Source organism: Podarcis bocagei (genome assembly GCF_964188305.1).
Source record: "Podarcis bocagei genome assembly, chromosome: Z".
Taxonomy (NCBI): Eukaryota; Metazoa; Chordata; class Lepidosauria; order Squamata; family Lacertidae; genus Podarcis; species Podarcis bocagei.
Window position 1 is genome coordinate 10,639,896 of NC_138140.1, and position 21,713 is coordinate 10,661,608.

At 40.0% G+C, this 21,713-nt stretch overlaps 1 protein-coding gene across 4 annotated transcripts in view; it reads left to right on the forward strand.

Annotated features, from left to right (window-relative positions):
• The first annotated feature begins 1,830 nt into the window (after positions 1-1,830).
• Positions 1,831-21,713, forward strand: part of CNTRL (centriolin) — a 62,810-nt gene continuing 42,927 nt past the window's right edge. The window contains exons 1-12 of one of the 4 annotated variants that reach the window (XM_081179958.1): positions 1,831-2,057; positions 2,323-2,358; positions 7,862-8,117; positions 9,845-9,978; positions 11,632-11,762; positions 13,733-13,874; positions 15,477-15,663; positions 17,002-17,195; positions 18,611-18,658; positions 19,847-19,966; positions 20,186-20,408; positions 21,542-21,651. In XM_081179958.1, coding sequence (XP_081036084.1) covers positions 7,967-8,117; positions 9,845-9,978; positions 11,632-11,762; positions 13,733-13,874; positions 15,477-15,663; positions 17,002-17,195; positions 18,611-18,658; positions 19,847-19,966; positions 20,186-20,408; positions 21,542-21,651 — 1,440 coding nt within the window. In that variant the 5' untranslated portion in view covers positions 1,831-2,057; positions 2,323-2,358; positions 7,862-7,966. Of the gene's footprint in view, positions 2,058-2,164; positions 2,359-7,861; positions 8,118-9,844; positions 9,979-11,631; positions 11,763-13,732; positions 13,875-15,476; positions 15,664-17,001; positions 17,196-18,610; positions 18,659-19,846; positions 19,967-20,185; positions 20,409-21,541; positions 21,652-21,713 lie in introns of those variants that run through there. The other 3 variants (XM_081179957.1, XM_081179956.1, XM_081179959.1) reach the window with 3 other exon arrangements.

Genomic DNA, 21,713 nt, shown 5'->3' on the forward strand with positions numbered 1-21,713 from the left:
TCCAACATCTCCTCTCTTGCCCATCCTTTAGCCTTTCACTATAAATTAGACCCTTAGGCACTGCCCCTTACTTCAGAATGAGTATTTATAGTTCATCATAAGCTGAACATGAGATTGCAGAGTGATGAGACTGCAAAAAAGATGAATGTTTACCACATTTCTCGAGATTTTCTAGGTACTGAAAATATACACAAGATATAAAACTACTAGAATAGTGTTTACAGTGAGATAAAACAGTAGCCTTCTATTTTTCAGAGCCATGCTGACAGAAACAATAAATCATGCTATCAACTGAGATTAATACAGTGGTACCTCGGGTTAAGAACTTAATTCGTTCTGGAGGTCCGTTCTTAACCTGAAACTGTTCTTAACCTGAAGCACCACTTTAGCTAATGGAGCCTCCTGCTGCCACAGTGCCGCCGGAACACAATTTCTGTTCTCATCCTGAAGCAAAGTTCTTAACCCGAGGTACTATTTCTGGGTCAGCGGAGTCTGTAACCTGAAGCGTATGTAACCCGAGGTAGAACAGCTTGCTCTATGGTATTAACCCCTTCGTGCATTAATTAGACTTTTGCATGTTGGTTATACGAGGCTGGCTATCCCACAATATGAACCTGCCAAGGTTTTGAGATCTTCAAGGAGGCCCTTCTCCCAGCCCCAGCACCCTCACAGGCATGCTTGGGAGGGCGAGGCCTTCTCGGTGGCTGCTCCCAGACTTTGGAACACCCTTCCTAGAAAAGTTGGATGGGGCTCCCTCCTTGTTGTCATTCTGCTGGCAACTGAACATTTTTCTGTTCCAACAGGCTTTTGGGAACTGACTGCTTTTGATGAAAGGACTGCGTGCACTACTTTTTTATTGTCATTATTTTCATTGTTTTAATAGTTGTTATTCATGCATATAGTTTATTTCTATAACTGTTTATTTTATTTTATTTTACAATTGTTTTGAAATACCTGCCCAACTCGACAGGCAAGGTGTTCATTTGTTAAAACTACTAATTTTATGAAACAATGCATTTCTAGAAATGAAAAATTTTCTATTATGAAAAACCTTCATCCTACATCACTGATTATTTAAGTTACTTTGAACTCTTTAAAAAAGCAGCCTAAGACATGGCAGGCCTGTATTCGGAAATTTTAAATGTCTGGTTTTTCCCCCAATTTTTTTATATGTGATGTAAGCAGCCCAGAGTGGCGAGGGAAATCCAGCCAGATGGGCGGGGTATAAATAATAAAATTATTAATTTTATTTCCTATATTTTTAGTGGTTCTTATTTTAATGTGTACTCTGCCTTGAGTCTCTGTCAGGTAAAAAGATGTGGTGTTTATGTGCTATATATAATCAAATATCGAGAGAGAGTGAGAGAGAACATGTTCTGTACAACACTTTTCCCAAACAGAGGGTCTGCATTTTGAAAGCTGCCCTCGGAGGCTTCGCCCTGAAAGGCCTTTTATACATGTGTTGAAATAAATACAAATAAACAAAACAACAGTACCAACCTATACACAAGCCTCCCACTGAGTTAAATGGGGCCTACCCCAAAGTAAGTGGATCCAACATTGCAGCCTGAGGCTATAACCTTAGGCTCATTTAACTTTAAGTCCCATTTAACTCTCTAGGACTCGCCTCTAGATGGGGCTAGTTAGTTATAAGAGCCATAGTAAGAGACGCGGAAACAGTAGGCGGGGACATTGACAATAAAAGGCGGGAAAGCGCCCAACGACCTAAATCTGGACGAAGAACAGTTAAAAAGAGACAGCGAGGAGGCGGGGCGGGGGCGTGGTCACTGCGGGCAGCCCCGCCCCCGTGCTCCAACCCTCTCTCTCCTTTTCAAGGCATCAAAGATGGCGTCGCCGGGCTGTTAAAAGGTTCCGCTTGTCAGCGTGAGGCAAATCCTCACCGGCGTGCGCTGAGCCGCCGCCTTCCTGTTTAATTTCCATCAAGTTTCAAAACTGGAGGGAAGAAGGAAAGGGGAAGACGGTCGAGAAGACATTTATATAAAAGCGAGCTGGGCCAGCAGCGGCTCCCCCGCAAGCCCTCGATGTCAGCCGCGACGGTGAGGCTCGGCCCGCGCCCTGAGGGGTTGCCATGGCGACGGGAGTAATCAAAGCGGCGCCCTCAGGGAACGCAGGCGGGAATAGGCCGTTGGGCGGCTGCCGTTGAGTGGCTTCGTCCCTTCAGCGCATCCAAGGGGAAAGGAGGAGTCGGGACGCCCTTACTCTCTTTTGGGGAGGTGTGTGGGGTGTCGGACCTCAGGGCCCCCACACAGGTTAAGGGAAGGAGGAAGGATTAGTTTATTTTCTCTCTCTCTCTCCTTCTAGATATTTGATTATTTGGCTTTCTGTTGACTTTTAGAAGTAAGCGGATGGGATTTTTTAAAAAATGTGTTTCTCTTTCCTCATGGTTTTAATGTATCTAAGTGGGCTTTATTGTCTGTCTGGTTGTAAGTGGTTTAGGGTTGCCGTGGGCAGGATCATTATACTGCAAATCGCCCTGTGCTCCTCAATTAATTAATCAATAATAAACAACGGGCAACTTTGATAAATAATAAATAAATAATTTCTATCCCACACACTTTCAGCATAAATTTATGTTTTAACAGGGTGAATGGTAAGAGTAGTTTCAGGGGGGTGGGGCCAGAGGAAGAAAAGGAACGAAATAAGCTCTGACCTTTCCTTTTTAAACAGAAAGAAGCTCCGGTTGTGTGCACTTGTCACATATGCGATGACAAGTATTACTACGAGTGTTCATTTGTTAAGGTTTCGTTTTGGTTTTAAGTGTAAGTAAAGGTAAAGGGACCCCTGACCATTAGGTCCAGTCGTGGCCGACTCTGGGGTTGCGGCACTCATCTCGCTTTATTGGCCGAGGGAGGCAGCGTACAGCTTCCGGGTCATGTGGCCAGCATGACTAAGCCGCTTCTGGCGAACCAGAGCAGCGCACGGAAATGCCTTTTACCTTCCTGCCGGAGCGGTACTTATTTATCTACTTGCACTTTGACGTGCTTTCGAACTGCTACGTTGGCAGGAGCAGGGACCGAGCAACGGGAGCTCATCCCGTTGTGGGGATTCAAATCGCCGACCTTCTGATCGGCAAGTCCTAGGCTCTGTGGTTTAACCCACAGCGCCACCCGCGTCCCTTCTGTTTTAAGTGTACCTGGTTATAATTGTTTTATCTGTAAATTGCCTTGAGATGGTGATTTATAAGGTGATTAATAAATCAATAATAATAGTTCCTACTGAGAAAACAGGCCTACTGAAAATAATGAGCATTACTTAGATCTGTTATTTTCAGTGGGTGTCCTCAGTGTAGAACTTAGCTGAATACAACCAAATCCTTTAAAATAAAGCACACTACATGTCTTCCAGGGTTGCAAACAGAATACAGTCGTACCTTGGAAGTCAAACGGAACTTCAAAACGTTCAGAAACCAAAGCACAGCTTCCGATTGGCTGCAGGAAACTCCTGCAGCCAATTTGTAACCGCGGAAGCCCTGTCGGACATTTGGGTTCCAAAGAATGTTTGCAAACCGGAACACTCACAGGTTTGCAGCGTTTGGGAGCCAAAAGGTCCGAGTACCAATGAGTTCAGGAACCAAGGTATGACTGTAGTAAGAAAGAGAGAAGTGCAATTTAAAAATAATGTTCATAATAAAAAATACTCACATTACATGTCAGTCTTCTTTTTTAAAAAATAATCATAATAATTTCATTGCATATCAGTGCAATTTAAATATGATTATCCTATACCACTGTTTCTATGTCCTGCTAAATAAATAAATGATGATGATGATGATAAATGATAATAATAATAATAATAATAATAATAATAATAATAATAATAATAATAATTAATAATAGAAAAATATTGTTATGACCTTCCTTTTTCAAAAATCCTTTAAAGTAGAGATTTTTATCCCAGTCTGTGTCTGTCTTGGATTTGAAATTGTTTTTACTGTTGATTTATTATTGGTGTTTTTATTGTTACTTTCTTCAAGGTGTTTCATGGGAAGCTATTCATAAATGAAATGCAATAATAATGCACACTAATGTAGCAAATTAAAACAACAAATTCAAGCAACAGCAGCCCTATTTTCTACCCAACTTTCTTGGTAATCCAGAAAAGATGAGGAACCCCACCCACTGAATGAACTTTTAGTTCATTTAGAGAATGAACTAAAGCTCCCACTGAACTGAGTCAGGTTTACCTGAGTATAGTATAGCACAGTTAAGAATCTCCAATGCAATCTACAGTGCATGTCTATTCAGGAGTAAGAACCATGGAGTGCAAGGAATTTATTGTCAATATGCGAGTATAGGATTGCAAGCCTTTCATGACAGACGTTTCATTGGTGAACAGACAGCATGCTAAGAGCTCGAGGCTGGTGTCTAGTTCCCAATTTCTTATGTAAAAATTTTAAATAGAGCAGCATGATTAAAAGAAGCAGTTCTTTTTAAGGATAGTAAATAAGCTGCCTCAATAAGGTACTTGTTCTGCACACCAATATAATCACAGGGCTACCCTATTTCATACATCACAATGACCAGAAGCAACAGCATTTTCTCTGTTTAAAAGTGTTGTTTTTGCACAAGGGACTTTAATATTTAATATTTCATTCATGCCACACATGAATGAAAAACTGGGGATTTCCCACCCCAGAATAAGTGAAAACATGCACTACAAGAGGGAAACTGCCCTGTATGAAGCACAAGAGGGAAACTGCCCTGTATGAAGCACAATAACGTCATGTCCAGTCCAACACAGTTTTGATACAAGATGCTGTTAAACATAGCACCCCTATGCTAATAATACACATATAGATGAATAAAGGTGTGCAGCCCCAAATAAGCTTTGGGCCACTGCAAATCCTACTCACACACACTCCAAAAAAAGCTTCCTCTAGGAAATGCCTTTGTATCACATGTGGCCCAATGCTTCTTGAAGAATGATTGGGATAAAGATGTAAAAAATAATCTGCCCTTCTTTCAAGTGCCACATTGTTGGGGGAGGCTGTTCATGTTTCCCAGCTTCTTCAACCTCTCTGCTTTGAGCGTTTCATGTCTTCCATATTTTGGAGACAATCTACTTCTAGGAGTGTGTGGGATTGTGATGTACAATATGGTGATTGTCGTCCAACATCATATGGATATGAAAACAAAGTTCTGTCTGAAGTTACATTGGCTTGTTTTATTAAGCATCATCAAAAAGACAGCTCTTAAAAAAATAAGCTACTCTGAGTGATGTGTCTTTTAATGATGCTTTCAGTAAACAAGGATAAAGAGCAGTATCAAACGAGTCTGAAGTATTTAACCACCAACCACAATGTTAAATAGCTAGGAAAGAAAAAGTGAAGATGAAAGAAAGATAATATGTGGGCAGATTAAACAAATCAATGAAGCTGTTTGCAGGATATGTAGAATTATGAGTATTAAAATCTAGGTGAAATAAATTAGAGCATGTATGACAAAAGGGTTTTTGTCAACCGAGCTCTACTCAGCAGGGCTTTTTTTTCAGCCGGAAGTTGCCAGAACACAGTTCTTGCACCTCTCAGGTGAGCACCTTTGCCATTCTAAGAGAACAAGGGAGGTGTTCATTGTAAGTTCCAGCATCTCTTTTTCTAGAAAAATAGCACTGCTACTCAGAGTAAACCCATTGAAATTAATGCATCTAAGTTACTTTTGTCCATTATTTTCAATAGTTCTACACTGAGTGGGATTAGCATTGGCTAAAACCCCCCAAAATACTCTTTTTTTGAATTTTCTTTTTCATCTCAGCCTCACAATGTTAGTTTTGTTAGTTATACAAGTGTTTAAGAAGCTAGTTAAAATAATAAATGTGCTATTCTTACCTTATAAAGAACCCATTGTTTCCAAGTGTTGCAGAGAGATTAAAAGATAATTCAGTCCTTGCCTGCAGACTCACAATCTAATAGACATGTATGAAAAAGAATGGGTAGGGGAAAGGAAAGAAGCAAATTTAGGCACCAGTTCTTGATGTTCTTGTTCTCTCAGCATTAATACTATATTTCAGGCATGTCCAACAGGTCAATAGTGATCATCTGGTTGATCCCGGGGTGTTCCTGGTCAATCTATGGAGTTGGACGTCCCTGCTGTATTTGATCTGGAAAACTGAGCCTCCCTGCCTTTACATTCACACAAATAAGAAGCCTTTGGCAGAGACCAACTGGCTGTGCACACTCAGGGCAACTGGCAGTTGGAGCTGAGTGTTATTTCTGCCAGAGAGGACAGAAGCAAGCTTCTCCTTCTGCAGCCAATGAATTGGGCCACATTCATTTCTCTTTTGCCATGATGTGCTTCCTAGGAGAGGGGACACGGGTGGCACTTATGTCTAAACCACTGAGCATCTTGGGCTTGCTGATCAGAAGGTTGGTAGTTCAAATCTGCACGACAGGGTGAGCTCCTGTTGCTCTGTCCCAGCTTCTGCCAACCTAGCAGTTCAAAAGCATACCAGTGCAAGTAGATAAATAGGTACCTCTGCCATGGGAAGGGAAACAGCATTTCTGTATACTCTGGCTTCCGTCATGGTGTTCTGTTGCACCAGAAGTGGTTTAGTCATGCTGGCCACATGACCCAGAAAGCAGTCTGTGGACAAACACTGGCTTCCTTGGTCTGAAGTGAGATGAGCGCCACACCCCATAGTCGCCTTTGACTGAACCTAACCATCCAGAGGTCATTTACCTTTTGCCTTACCTGCTTCCTAGGAGACAAGAGGTATGGTCTTCCCTGGCCATTGGATCCCTGACTGGTGGCAGAGGTTAAAATGTACTTTCCTTTCCTTCTGCAGACTCATAGCAGCAGAGAATGTTAGAGAGAAGTACCTTAACATAGCAGTTTAATAAACAATGGCCTTAGTTTTAAGTTAGCTTTGGGCAATATGACTGGTTGCTTTGAAGAGCCTACAGCAGAGACCATATGAGTCATCAAAAGGTGCATGCTTTATATATCAAGTGAACTAAAATTAATGTTGTGATCTGCTTTTTGTTACTGTCCAAATGAGATGGCAGATAGTAGATGTGCTTTACAACAGAAACAGTTTGAACTGCCTTTAGGTATTCTTGGGAAGGCAATGTGTTATGTAACACAGGGTATTACATATAATACACACAGAGGGACACACATGCTGGGCACAAAACACTCTTAGGTGTAGACTTCCACCCTACAAATCTCAGTTTTAGTTGTTTGTTCTCTGGTGTATATGTGTGTGTGTGTGTGTGTGTTTACCATTTGTCATCTGTTTGCCTCCCATTTTGCTGAAACAGTTAAGGAGAAAACAGGCCTGATGTTTGCCATTCATGTTTATAACTGTAATAGGCAGGCAACTGACAATACTCTTCCTCAAGAAAGTAGTTGTAGGTGGAGGAATCTCTAAGGTAGTTTGCTTCTTTGGCTGGTTTTCTTATCCTACAACTCTAACAGAAACTGTTCATATAAGCTAAAGTGTTTCTGCACTAGTGGGGGTGGGGTGGGAAACCACAGCTTCCTGAAAGCAAACTGAGGACGTGGTAAGTAAGCAAAGATAGAAGGCATGAAATTTGAGTTAGCTCTGGCTGCCTAGGCAAGTTGCACTGAGGAACGTGTGCACTAGTGGCTTTCCTTATTATTTTTTGGTTTATCCTCATTTTTAAAGTTCATTTTGTAAGTCACTTTGAGTTTCACTTTTTGAAAGAACAGTTAAAAATAAGGATGAAGAATGAGAGTTGTAAAAGCTCTGAAAGAAAGTTTCTTTAATGTTCATTTAACATAACCAATAATTAAGATCTGTAGATTACATTTGAGCAGCTATATGAATATTTTTATGCCCTTGGAAACGATTTAAAGAGGATCTTGTGTTTGTCTGCTTGTAGCTTTTCACCTAATACTATGCAGCATTCTGTGCAATAAGGAAAGGCCAGCCACAAAGAGCACCATTTAGAAAGAGACTGTTGTCTTCATCTCAAACTCTGAGTCCAATGTCTACTGTGAGTTCAAGCAGCAGGTCACCATCTCCGTTGAGCAGACGAGGTATTCCAGCTACTTATCTGACAAAGGGGAAAAGGCGTCAAGGAAATGCACCTGAAGAAAGTGATACAGGAATTCCCTCTGAATCTTCAATTGGACAAGGTATAGTAGTTAATAGCATTTTAAACTATACATTTTTGACATTTAGATCTAGACATATGCCCGGATTTTATTTTATTTTACTTTGGTGGGGGAACAATATAATATGGCTTTTGAACTAGCTTTTATTTCTTGATTGTTTGATAACTAGGTATTCCACTATAGAGCACGGTATTTCCAGGCACCTCAACAAATTATAAAAATAAAAACAGTAATACCAAGATAAAATTTCATATAATAATAACACAGGAAAAAAAGAGTTAAAGACAGGAAATAACACAATGCCTTGTTTCACCTGGCATGAAAATGACATCAACAGAAGGTACCAGGTGATGCTCCCTAGGAAGAGCATTCCAGAAACTAATATCTATTTAGAGCATTTTGTAGATAATAAGAGCACAACATGTTCTCAGGCAGGTGCAGCTGAGTGTGTTTAGAGGTGCCAGAGGGCCCACTAGAGAGTTCTTTTGTTCAGAACTGGAGGTCCTTCTCCATGTGCCCCATCCAAAAGAAGGTCAGAGGTTGGTGACACAGGAGAGGAGCTTTTCAGTTGTCCCAGCACACCTTGCCCAAAACTATGACATGTTTTAATGTGGCAGCAAAAAGTTGTTGAAGTCAGCACCAGGCAAGGCACACTGAGAAGAACATGGTTGGTGGAAGGACCCTGAGTGAGTGACTGGGAGAAGAAAGGAAAGAGGTGGGAGGGTCCACCACTTTCTGTGTGAGACAAAAGTTAAGAGCTACCTTTGAGAGAGGACTTTCTCTATTTTTGTTTTTGTTAGATTAGTTTCTTTTATCTTGCTGTATTATTTGGAACTCTGTCCCTACTCTCCACATTAATGGATGGTGGAGAAGTTAGCATAGTGCTTATAGAGAGCAGCAATGCTGGGTAGTTGGACTTGCCATGGTGGAGAACTTAGCTGCACCCATGTGGGTGGTAAGCTGCAGGAAGCAGTTTTCCCACCAGCAATAATTCACAGAAAGCTCTGAAAGGGGGCATTCTAGGCCAAAGACAAAGACTGGCAGCTTTGGAACATAGGATCTGGGTATGTTCATGTTGGGATAAGTGTTCTGTCAGGGTATGCCTGCTTGGTTTCAGTTGGGAGTGAAATCTAAGCATTAGGCCAAAAGGTTTTATGGAAAAGTAATTTTTAAGAATGCCTTTAAAGTAAGAGATGTTCAGGAAGAGAGTTCAGGAGAAGAAGTGAGGGGAAATGGAAGGAACCATAAAAAATAGAAAAAGAATTATTGAAAGATAATACCCTTCTTTGAAAAGACAATTACTGAACTTTTAAAATGGATGGAGAACCTGTGGCCCTCCAGATGTTTTGCCCTCTCCAGCTACTATCACCCCTGACTTTTGACCATACTAGCTGGGGCTAGTAGGAATCGGAGTCTAATGATATCTGGAGGGCTACATGTTAGGCACTCCTATTGTAAAGAGACATGATAATGGAAAGCAAAGGGGACAAATGGCAAGTTTGATGGTCAATAAACATAGACCATTATGAGGTTCATGATGGAAGTGTCAGTATCCAAAGTTATTAGCTCAGTGATAGAAACAACTCACTAATAGGTTTGCTTTGTCATACTACATATTTTATGAACATGCTAAAAGCACTTTTTGATGCAATCAGATATTTTGTCCTTTATGACAAAACTTTCAGTTGAATGCTTTTCTTTCTATTATTGTATTGTCACACACAGCAACACCTTATTGTTCATTTCAGATGACAACTGTATCAGTCCAGGTATCAGATACATAACTGAGACTCTTATCAAGAAGCTGTCCAAACAGGAAAATCTGGCACGCGTAACTATTCTAAATCTTTCCCTTGCCAAAGATGGGGGAAAGAAGTTTAAGGTATAATGTTTATTATTATTTTTCCTCTCACCTTTCCCCCTGATGGGTCTCAGGGGAATGTCACACTTGTGTCTATTCACCTAGAACAAAAAAAAATGCTGCATATAGAGCTACCACTGCACATTCCAATTTGCCTACAAAAACTAACCATAGAGTCCTTGACTTTATATCATGCCTTTTAAAAAGTATACAGTCGAATTTTTTATACTATATATTGCTGGTACTCCCTGTTCCAGTGACTTGCTTCTGGGGCTATTTATCAAGGCAGATTATCCAGACCAGAAGAAGTGAATTCCCTAGCTTAGAGGTTTTATCTAAAAGCAATAACCTTTCTACAGCCCAAGCAAGGGTGGAAAACCAGGCTCTCCAGAATTTATATCGAGTAGTCAATGCAGAGCATTCATACAAATTGCAAATCACAGAGGCTGATGTTCTACACCTTTATTTCCTTCTGTGCCTGAAGAGAGTAGTGTAAACAAAAAGACTCCTAGTGAGTTCACTTGGCTGGATCCCATTCTGAGAGGGCAGGAGGCTCCCCAAATAAGTCCTGACACCATTTTAATAAACTAAATACAATAGCATATTTCACATTTCATTGTAGACCAGGAGTTGCTAGTATGCCCTATATATGTGGGACTAAAACTCCCATCAGCCCCAGCCAGCATGGCCAATGGTAAGGGATAATGGGAACATCTAGAGGAGGTACCATGTTGGCTATCTCTGCAGTAAATCATAGTTAATGGTTTACCCTGAATATTGTTTCCCACTAGCACATGGAGAAAACAAAATAAACCCGTGACTTAGCATTATGTCCCTGATAAAAGGACCCCAGTCAGTAAACCAAGAACAAACCATGGCTCCAGTTCCTGATTTTGGGGGTAGTGTAACAAAGCATCATCCCTGATTTGAATGTAAAGCTACACCAGCAATTTGTTTCTTTCTAGCATGAGTTGGAAAGAGCAAAAATTGGCCAAGATCAGCACATTCACAGCAAACCATTGACTAGTTTACCAGGAAGTGTGAATAAGACAATTGGAAGAAAAAATAAAACGTGGTGTCCTGTTGAAGAGAACTAGGCACAGCTTAAAATAACTTTAATTCAATTGAGTTCATTAGCTTAAAATGATGAGTAACCACATGAGTGTAGCCAAAGGTTTGTAGGGGAGGGAAGGTGCCCTTGCCCCAATTCAAATAAGTAAATAAAAATATTTAACTAACTAACTAACTAACTAACCAATTGCATCACAAATAACTTGGTTCTGCCCCCCCCCAACATAAAGTCTGCCACCCTAAAATAAATCGTGGCTATGTCCAAAGGTAAGCAGAAAACCTAGTAATGATGTCTTTCTTTGCAATTTCTTTCTCAGTATCAGACTGAGATAAAGCTGGTTTTTTACAACCGTTTTACATCTCTGAATTTGGCCACTTGAGAAGCTGCCTCCAAATATTTAAGATGCTCAAAATAAGTTTTTAAATGCCTCTTGGGTTAAACTTAAAAAAAATTTCAAAATCAGTTGGTACAATTACACTCAATTATTAATCTCAGTTGATAGCATGATTAATTGTCAGCATGGCTCTGAAAAATAGAAGGCTACTGTTTTATCTCACTGTCAACACTATTCTAGTAATTTTATATCTTGTGTATATTTTCAGTACCTAGAAAATCTCGAGAAGTGTGGTAAACTCGAGGTCCTCAATCTCAGTAACAATTTGATTGAGAAGATTGAAAAACTAGACAAACTTTTAAAGCTACGTGACCTCAATCTATCATTCAACAAAATATGGTAAGCAAGATTATAGCCAAATACTGTTTTCTTAGTATGGTGCATTAAAAGATTCATTGTTGCAAAATGTTGCTACATTGGGATTGTGAACCATGAAACAGGAACAGCTTCCACCAAAGAGAGAACTAAAAATAACCCAGGCTGTAGGAGTCTGTAGCTCTAGTGCTTTTGTTTTGGTCCTGGTACTTTTTTAGCAAAGCAGCTTTCATAATTTGATGCAGAAATGGCATCAAGGTATTAAAATCCTTCATGATTGTAGAGGTAGAACATGGGAAGCTGTCTTATGCCACATTCTATACCACATTGGTTGTGTTCCTGCTCACTCTGGATATGTAAGTTATACCTTGGAAGTCGTACAGAATCCATTCTGGAAGTCCATTTGACTTCCAAAACATTCAAAAACCAAAGCGTAGCTTCCAATGTGTTATTGTGGGGTCCAAAGTCCCCATGGCCCCTAGGAATTGGCTCCTTTAGTGGTCAGTGGACTAGGGGGACTAGGCTAGTCCCCTAAATGTTCCCCTGGTGCCTCCTTCCCAAAGTCTGGGAAACTTCTTCCCAGCTTAAGGAGGCACAAGGCTCCGACGGGTCCAGGATCCCTTTTGTTACCTTCCCAAAACCTGGGAATCTTCTGCTTGGCTTAGGGAGGGAGGCGCAGTGCTCACATACATGATGTCCTCCCCACAATTACTCTCTCAAGCTGACACCTCTGACCTTACTGTTGCCCTACAGAAAATTTTGCTGCATGCCGCTGCTTTGAAATACCCAGCCAGATGGGCAGGGTATAAATAATAAATTGTTTGTTTGTTTGTAGGTCAGAGCGAGAACATAGATTTGCAGACCAGGTATTACCAAGTGTCTGTATTTAAAATGACAGGCTGCAATCCTAACCCCATTTACCTAGGTGTAAGCATCATGGAATATGATAGGACTTTGGATGACACCGGTTTTCGCTGTCGGGCTGCAACACTTCAGAATAGATATGTCTAGGATTGCACAGTTAGCTCTGTGAAGTTAAGTTGCCTAAACCTGAATGCTACCATTTAACTATCTTTTTGGATCAGGCTGCCCATTGATTTCTACACACTACATTTGATGTAACTTCCTCACTTGGTGAAACAGCTTTTCTATGATGAAATGTGGATTAGAGCAATGAGTTGTGGGGTTTTTTTTAAAAAAAACACAACAACACCACCAAGGCATAACAACGCAGGCATGATAAACCTTTTCAAACGAAAGCAGAGAAGGGCACAAGCAATTTCCCTCCTACCATATGCTGATTAGAATGGTATAGTTTTTGGAGCGTAAAATAGAACCTTTCCAAACAGTCAATAGTATTTACAATAATATTTTAATGAGTTTTGCTTAACATTCCTGAAAATCCCCAACAATATTGCAACAGTTTTCTGATTTCAGAAATTTTATTTACTGGCATAGTACCTTGATAGCTATCGTTTGTCCTCCCTAAATATATGTTTTATTCTATATTTGTTTTAAAATGGCAAAATGAAAACAGTTATGCAAACACCAAACCAGGTATCAAGCCGAAAAGCTGCATATAGTTTTGGAGGAACTCAATTTACATGAAATAATCATTTATCAAACATCTATTGTAATTGCATCTTATTCTTGTGCTTGCTGTAAATTTAATTCCTCAAAGCTTTTTGGCTTGGAGTCTCATTTTCTGCTTGTAGACTAAACAAAACATACTTTACAGATGCAGAGCACTAGGATTCCATGACTCCAAACCCAAAGGTTTAGGAAGAAATAGCAGAATATTCAACAGGTCTCCAGTGTTTGTGGCTAAGCCTTTTAAAAAACTATGAAGCCAGATGTGAGCACGTATGAGAGTTGTTCCTGGTTTTATAAATCATGGTTTGAAAATGTTCCCTGTGTCCTAGGAGAAACTTAAAGGTATACAGATGTTGTTCATCTTATAATATATAACTTCAATATTTCTCTCTGTTCACCAGTAAAATAGAAGGTATTGAACATCTACAGAATTTACAGAAGCTGAACCTTGCTGGGAATGAGATTGAGCACATCCCAGCATGGGTAGGGAAGAAACTCAGGTCCTTGCGCATCCTGAATTTGAGAAAAAACAAAATATCATCAGTAAGTGATTTCAACTTAGAGCGATGCTTGCAGAACACTCCTTGTTTTTGGATTTTAGTTGTTGTCTGCTTACTTCTTTCTTTAAGCCTTTTCCTTAAGATAACAGTTATAGACATTTGAAAATCGCTGTCTCTGTAGAAGATTGATAATAACCATGTGTACCAGTTAGCTATATTTAATTATTATTTCTTTACTTTTAAAGAATGAGCCTTCCACCTTTCATCTGGTGACAAATCACAGAAATACATGATTTTAAAGGAAGATAAGATGAAGTAGGGTACATTTCTCATGTGATGAAATGTAAAGAGGACTAGAAAATTAGAGACAATCATATAGTTCCAGCAATTTTTCCATAAAGCCAAGAGCAAGTGTCAGTGTAAGGATTTCCCCTCAGAGATTCCCACTGTATGATGATTAGAATTATATGTTGACATATGCTAAGGCAGTAGCTTGCAAAACTATTTTCCAGAAGGCCTTTGGAGCTTTTCAGGAGTTCTTCAGTGAGAAGATTAGTAATTCTGGCTGAGTGCCCCTGATAGGCACATGGCACTCTCTCCAGCAATGCGCAGCTGGAGGAGAGTGGGTGTGTTCTCCATCCAAGTAGAGCAACAATAAGGTTGTATACATCAGTTCCCTGTATGAGCTTAGTGACTGTCCTAGAATTTATCATAGAGTGCTACGTGGAGCACTGAGATCAGTGGCATAGCGTGGGTTGTCAGCACCCGGGGCAAGGCAAGTAATTTGCGCCCCCTAACCCATGGATTTGCGTCCCCTAACCCGTGGATTTGCACCCCCTAACCTTAACCCCCAGATGTTGCGCCCGGTGCGGCCGGCCCCCCCTGCACCCCCCACGCTACGCCACTGACTGAGATTCCATGACAGTCACCTTAGAATGCCCCAGCAGACACAATATGCTAAAGGATTCCTGAAGTTTTTTTTTTAACCTATTGAACTGAGGCCTTTTGTCTTCATTCAGGTCCATGTATCACAGATGTTGGGATCCTTTGACCATCAGCCCCAGCAAGCATGGCCAGTGGGTAGGGATGATGGGAGTTGCAGTTCAGCAAAATCTGGAGGGTCAAAGGTTCCCCACACCTGATATATTTTCTCCATTTTAACTAGGGCTGAGTCATAACTATTCAGTTTTGCTTTAAGTTTTGGATGTGCTTCACTGAATTATTTAAACTTAAGACCTTCACAAAGTTTCTTGCACCATTAGAAACAGCTCTTGGAGGCATTTTGTACAACACTCTGAACAATACTTGTGTTTAGGACTTGGATGAAAACTCGAGAAACAGTTCTGATGGGGGGGGCATATCTCTTCATGGAAAGATACGCCTTGTTGGGAACACATGTTTCAGCACTCAAATGAAATCTCCTAACATTTTGACTCAGGAGCTCTGGTGTTTTTTTGCCTTTGTGTAACACTGTTAATGCCTTGTTATCACTGACACAGTATGATTTCACTGGTCTGGGTTCAGTTTTAACATAAATAATTGACTTAATATTTTATGTTAGATTATGTGTCTATAAGCAGAAAATGGAATATGTTTCATGCTTCAAAGGATATCTAATTCTTGTACCTCCCCTCCTTTCTTTCAGCTCCATGAGGTAGCTAAACTGAAGTCTCTTAAAGACTTGACTTCTCTGTTTCTGGCAGACAATCCTGTTGTAAACCTTCCTCATTATCGTCTGTATACCATATTCCATTTGAGGTCACTGGAAGATCTTGAGGGACAGCCAGTGACAAAGCATGACAGAGAAGAAGCTCTTGAGAGGTTTAATTTAGGTAAATATGATAATCATAGGATTACAAAACAACAGTTCTAGCTAATACATGTCTACTCAAAAGTCATTCCTGTTGAGATCTTACATGATGAGGGGCTGGAAGAATAAAGGAAAGCTCTCAGCTGAAAGCTGGGAGGGTCCACCACTTTCTATGTGAGACAGGAATTAAGAGCTACCTGTGAGAGAGGACTCTGCATGTTCATTTTCTTTAGTTTATTTTTTAAATTGTATTGTATGGTTCGCCAGAAGCGGCTTAGTCATGCTGGCCACATGACCCGGAAGTGGAACACCAGCTCCCTCGGCCAGTAAAGTGAGATGAGCACCGCAACCCCAGAGTCGTCCATGACTGGACCTAACAGTCAGGAGTCCATTTAACTTTACCTATTATAAGTACAGTAAAAATGTTTTAAATCTTGCCAAAAATAGGAAAGTGAGAAAACTATAATAAACATGAGTAACAACAATTACTTGGGAAGCCATGATTGGATGTGACTCTTTTTATTGTCTTCTTGGCAGCACACATGGGTAGTTTGTAAAGTGACCTAAGATTCAAAATATATAGGCAGTAGATATAATTTTACTTTGGGAGTATCACATCTACGAAAAGCACAAGGCATGTTCATGCATTCACTTGAGCATGTGAATCTGAATCTTTAAATGAAAGGGTGGATCTGAACACAAATCCTGCCTCCAATGTCCCTACCACGTGTGGCCCTGCCTCATAAGTCCCCAATGTTCTCTATGTTGAGCAGAGACAGTTGTTATTCCACAGTCATACACCATTCAGAAATAGGTTGGCTCTTCCACTTATTCATATAGGCCAGGCTTCCTCAAACTCAGCCCTCCAGATGTTTTGAGACTACAATTCCCATCATCCCTGATCACTGGTCCTGCTAGCTAGGGATCATGGGAGTTGTAGGCCAAAAACATCTGGAGGGCCGAGGTTGAGGAAGCCTACAATAGGCGGAACTTATGCAAATAAGCTTTGGAATCTTTGTCCTTGGCAGTTAGAAGGACAACTGCTCTTTTCTGACCTGTCTGCTGTGTGGTGACAGGGCTTCAGAGGAGTTCCAGCTTCCCTGACTTTTTTAAAACAACAAGTGTGAGGGTGGTAGGTATCTTCTCACCTGAACCTAGATTAGATTGGATGGGAAGACCTCTTCTGTCTATTAAACTGTGAGACTTGGTGTTGATTTTATGCCCATCAAGTAATTTGCAGGCTTTAACCACATGCATCTTTGGGAAAAGCCACTAGTGTCGTTGGTTTCCTTTTCTGTCAGTGATCAGTAAATGTAGCAAAAGGAGTGTATATGATTTGCTGATTTGCCTTATTCTGCAGAAGAGATAGAAAATCTAGAAAAGGACTTGGAGAAAACTGTGAAAGAGTTGGAAGACCTTAAAACCAAACACTCTGACCTGGGTGAACAACTTCAGCAACAAGATGACCTTAACAAATCATTAAAACAAAAAAATCTGCAACAGAAACAAAGCTGTCATGACCTGGAGAGTGAACTAGAGACAAAAAATGAGCTGGTAAAGCAACCTTGGTTCTTAAAATCCCAGTAGACTGTTGAATATCTCTAGAAATTTCTTATGGCATTGAATGATACTGTTTTATCTGTTTATTCTGTTGAATGACACTAGGTTAACATTTACAGTGTGGTAGTACAATTGACTCCAGTAGGACTACAGCAGTACAGTTGTACTTCGGGTTACATACGCTTCAGGTTACAGACTCCGCTAACCCAGTTTAGAACTTTGCTTCAGGATGAGAACAGAAATTGTGCTCCGGCGGCGCAGCAGCAGCAGGAGGCCCCATTAGCTAAAGTGGTGTTTCAGGTTAAGAACAGTTTCAGGTTAAGTACAGACCTACGGAACAAATTAAGTACCTAACCCGAGGTACCACTGTATATCAAGTCGTGGGAATAATCTCATTATTTGGCTTTCTATTTGGTTTATTTGACAATAGCCATCATTATATTATCATATTTGTATGTGTTATGTTTAAAATTATTAGAAAGCTAAATGTTTTCTAGCCTTAGTACACATTTTTTGTCTTCAGATAGATGGATTAAATGTTTTCTGGTTAGGCATTAAGCCATGTGTTCTGTTGTTGCATAAATCCCATTGTATCTATGGTTTATTTCTAACATTCAATGTGCTTCTGAACAGAGCCCCAACTTTTATTTCTGGATGTAAAATCCACAGGTGGTTTGGTGGATTTTGTATGCAGAAATGAAAAATTAGGATTGTATTTAAAAACCTTAATGGCTAATTAAGCTTTGAGTTTCTTTATTAAATCATTATTTGTCATGTCTGCAATAATTACTGGGAGTTAGGTCTTCCCTTTTAATTAAGATTCTTCAGAGCTGGGCTTACTGAAAACTGGCTTTGTAAGCTGCGTGTCTTTATGACCACACTGTCATTATCCCACTGAAATGAATGGGAGCTAGATTTTTTCAATGGATTGTATTCAGTAGATAACACACACATCCAATTGAATAAACAGAACAAACAGTTTAATCTTATTAGTATCTTGATCTGGTAACATATATTTTTCAGCACTGTCTTCTCTTGTCCTTCTGGTGACTGATTTAGTTTGCTCCTCTTTTCATTTAGCCTATATCTTGGTTTGTTTGATCCATTTCCTTTATTGCTGACTGAGCCTTTATTCTTCACTAAAGGTAGCCTCTGTGTGTATAAGCTTGACTACGCTTTTTTTTGGCTGCAACCCATAGTGCTTCTTTGCATGGTCCTGTTTCGAATTATTCAATAATGTGAAAGCTGTACTTGTTTTATCATTTGTTCACCAAAAACACTTCCCTGTGTCAAATATTTTTCTAAATTAGAAGTTGTGCATGGTGTTGGATACTTTGATTTAGAAATCTAATTCTTTTCCTTCTTCCAATCTTTCCTGTTTCTACCCTTTTCTTTCCCCGTCCCTTCAGTTCTTCCTACTGCTACCTATTGGAACCTTGCTGCATGCTCTCCTACAGGTATCTAACAATAAAACAGTCAAAAGAGAGAGAGCACCCACTTCTCTTCCAGATAAACGAAAATAATAGGATAGTTTCAAATTGGGACTGCTTATGTTTCCATCAGTCTGTTTGGTTCTTCAAATATATTTGTGAATATAGGTAAAGGTACATACAGATTTAGGTGGATCCAATGCATTTATTATTCTTAAGCTTTGTTTGTTTTCCATAGTTCATGGTTAGGCACAAATCAATATATGAAACCAAGGTTTGCGTGAGCTGTGGTTAAGTGTTATAGTTGCACTTGATCAAGTCAGAGTTAAGGCAGTTTCTGCATCACTCATAGTAAGAAGGTCTCCCAGGTGGCTCTGGAGTATGCATGAACTCTGGGGCAGGATGAGCTGCATTTGACTGTTAACCAGGCTTAGGCTACAAACCATGGTTTGTGCTTACCATCATCAAGTATTATATCTGCAGAAGGCTGTAGTCCCAATACAACTTACATGCAAAAATTAACTGGAAAAATATGACCAAGACAGCATTTTTATTTTTGTTGTGTTCTGCTAGCTTCTAAAAGTAAGAGAGGGGGGGGGGAATGCTAACAGAGTAAGTACCTCATTCTATTCAGTTCAGAAAAATTGAAATAATGAGGCTAGAGCACTTGGTGCCCTATTTTTATTTTAGTATCAGATTTATCAATATTTGAATACTATAGTAAAGTGAATGACTGGTTAATTCTTTTTTATTTTGAGTGTACATGTATTTTCAGCATTGTGCATGACATACCATTTGCAGATACCTTAACGTGATTTGCATTAGATAGTAAATTGTTGTGATGCAGCAAATCTTGCATACAACTATTGCCAGCCGCTCCATAGCAGACAAGCCACTCGATAGCTGACAATTTGAAAAGACTCGAAGTGCATGCTGGGACTGGCTTGCTTTGTCATGGCCGGTGTGTTTGTGTGTGTGTGTGTGTGTGTGTGTGTGTGTTGTTTAACTATCTGTATAAATGCAACATCTAAAGCAAATGCATTTTGTTATGCAAGTCTGACTAGTGTACCCTGTATTTTTACTATATAAAGATGTTTGTGTTGTGTCATTCATGCATGGATCATATAGCGACCCATGACACTGGCATTCCATTTAAATATATATGTTTATAAGACACAATTTGTTAACCTTTTGTTTGTTTTTTTTGTTTGTTAGCTAAAGCAGAAGACAGTGGAATTAACCCGAGCCTGTCAGAAACAATATGAGCTGGAGCAAGAACTGGCTTTTTATAAGATTGATGCCAAGTTTGAACCGTTAGGTTATTATCCAATAGAGGTAATTATTTGAAAATAGTATTTTCAGTTTTAGAGAGCCTACTTGATCCCAAACTTGTGCTGCACATCTGAATCAAAGTACAAAATCAGAACTGACACTCTGTTCCCCTCCTCAACTCCAAACTGATGGTGAGGATGGTAGAAGAGCATATCTCCAGTTGCACTAAACTGCCATGGCACTCCAGTCTGGCTGAATTTGTACTATTATGTCCTATTTCAGGATGTTGAACTTGATGATGTACCGGGTGAAAGCCCTTACATTGGGAAATCTAGATACAAAAGGAACATGTACGCTGTAGAAGGCTATATCCCTAGCAAGGCTCAGAAGATGCAGATGGGAAATCTGAAAGAAGCAGAAGAACAAAAGATTCAGAAGCTGAAACTGAATATTCTTCAGTCACTAGATGCACAACTAGAAGAAAAAGAGAGAAAGGTTAAAGGAGGTACTTCCAACCTCACCTCCCCTTGCAAAGTTAAATGTAGAAAACCTTTCACTCTGTGTGTATTGTCTTCCATCTGATGCTCTTGATTTCTGCTGAATGTTAAAGCTGACAGTTAAATTACTGACTCAACAGCATCTGAGTATCAGTCTAGTGAGGCGAGGGCTGTGGTGACATTTGAATACAAGACTTCCCAGTTTACACTCCTAGCCATTACAGTAGGTTTCAGTAGGCCAAAGGAATGGGTTTTACCAAAGCAGCTTCAGATCTCCTTCAAAGTGGAGCAGTTCAGCAGTTTTAGGCCCTGAACCTAATGGTCTAAAGAGGGGTGGCCATATGTGTTACATCAGTGTTATGTTAAAGCAAAATCCAAACAAGTTTGCCAACTCTGATGAAAAGGAAATGCTCTGTGCATGTTCCACAGTTTAAAGCCAAATCATGACCATCATGACTACAGAAATAAAATGTGGCTTGCTTCTGCCACCCCAATTGTAAAGAATCATTTAGTTATGGAAAAGGATAACATGTTTATCTAGTAACAATAAATAACCATGTGCAACCATGTACAAGTTTAGTCGGTTATCTCTTGATTATAAAACATTTTACAATATAATAAGAAAACATGCTGTAGCAACCAGAAGCAGGCCAGCTACAGTACTGGATCTGTTTGTCACTGTCCTCCTCATCTGCTGTTCTCTGGGTGGTTATTTGGGGCCCCAGATTTAGTCTCAAGACCCAGCTCTAGTCTGCACTATTATTCAGTCACTTGAATGCAACTCCATTCAAACTGGCTCACAATTGACCTTTTTCCTAACACCTTCCTAATTTTTGACCTGCTAGATCTCATTCAGTAAATCTATGTAAGCATATACATAAAAGACTACATATAATGCAATCCAAGCCTGCTCAGAAGCAAGCTCCATTGCCTTCAATTGAATTTATTTCCAAATCAGTGTATATAGCACTATAGCCTAAAAGACTTGCAGCATCGACAAACTTTCCTGTGCACTTCCCTGGATTGTGACCGCTGCTCTCTACCCTTCTGGAGACATTCACCATAACTGCAACATATGTCCATGTTGGCACTGGATAGCTGCAATTGGCATGTCTTTATCATTTGTTTCTCATTTTCCCAGCCCAAGAAAAATTAACAGAATTGCTAGGTGAAGTAGCCAATGCAGAGCACTGTGTTTTAAAAGCAACAGAGGAGCTTAAACTAGTCCAAGATGTTGTGGCTCAGAAAAAGGTATGTATATAAGCCTCTACTCCCCTGCTAGGTTCTCCCCTGGAGCATTCTGTACATATTTA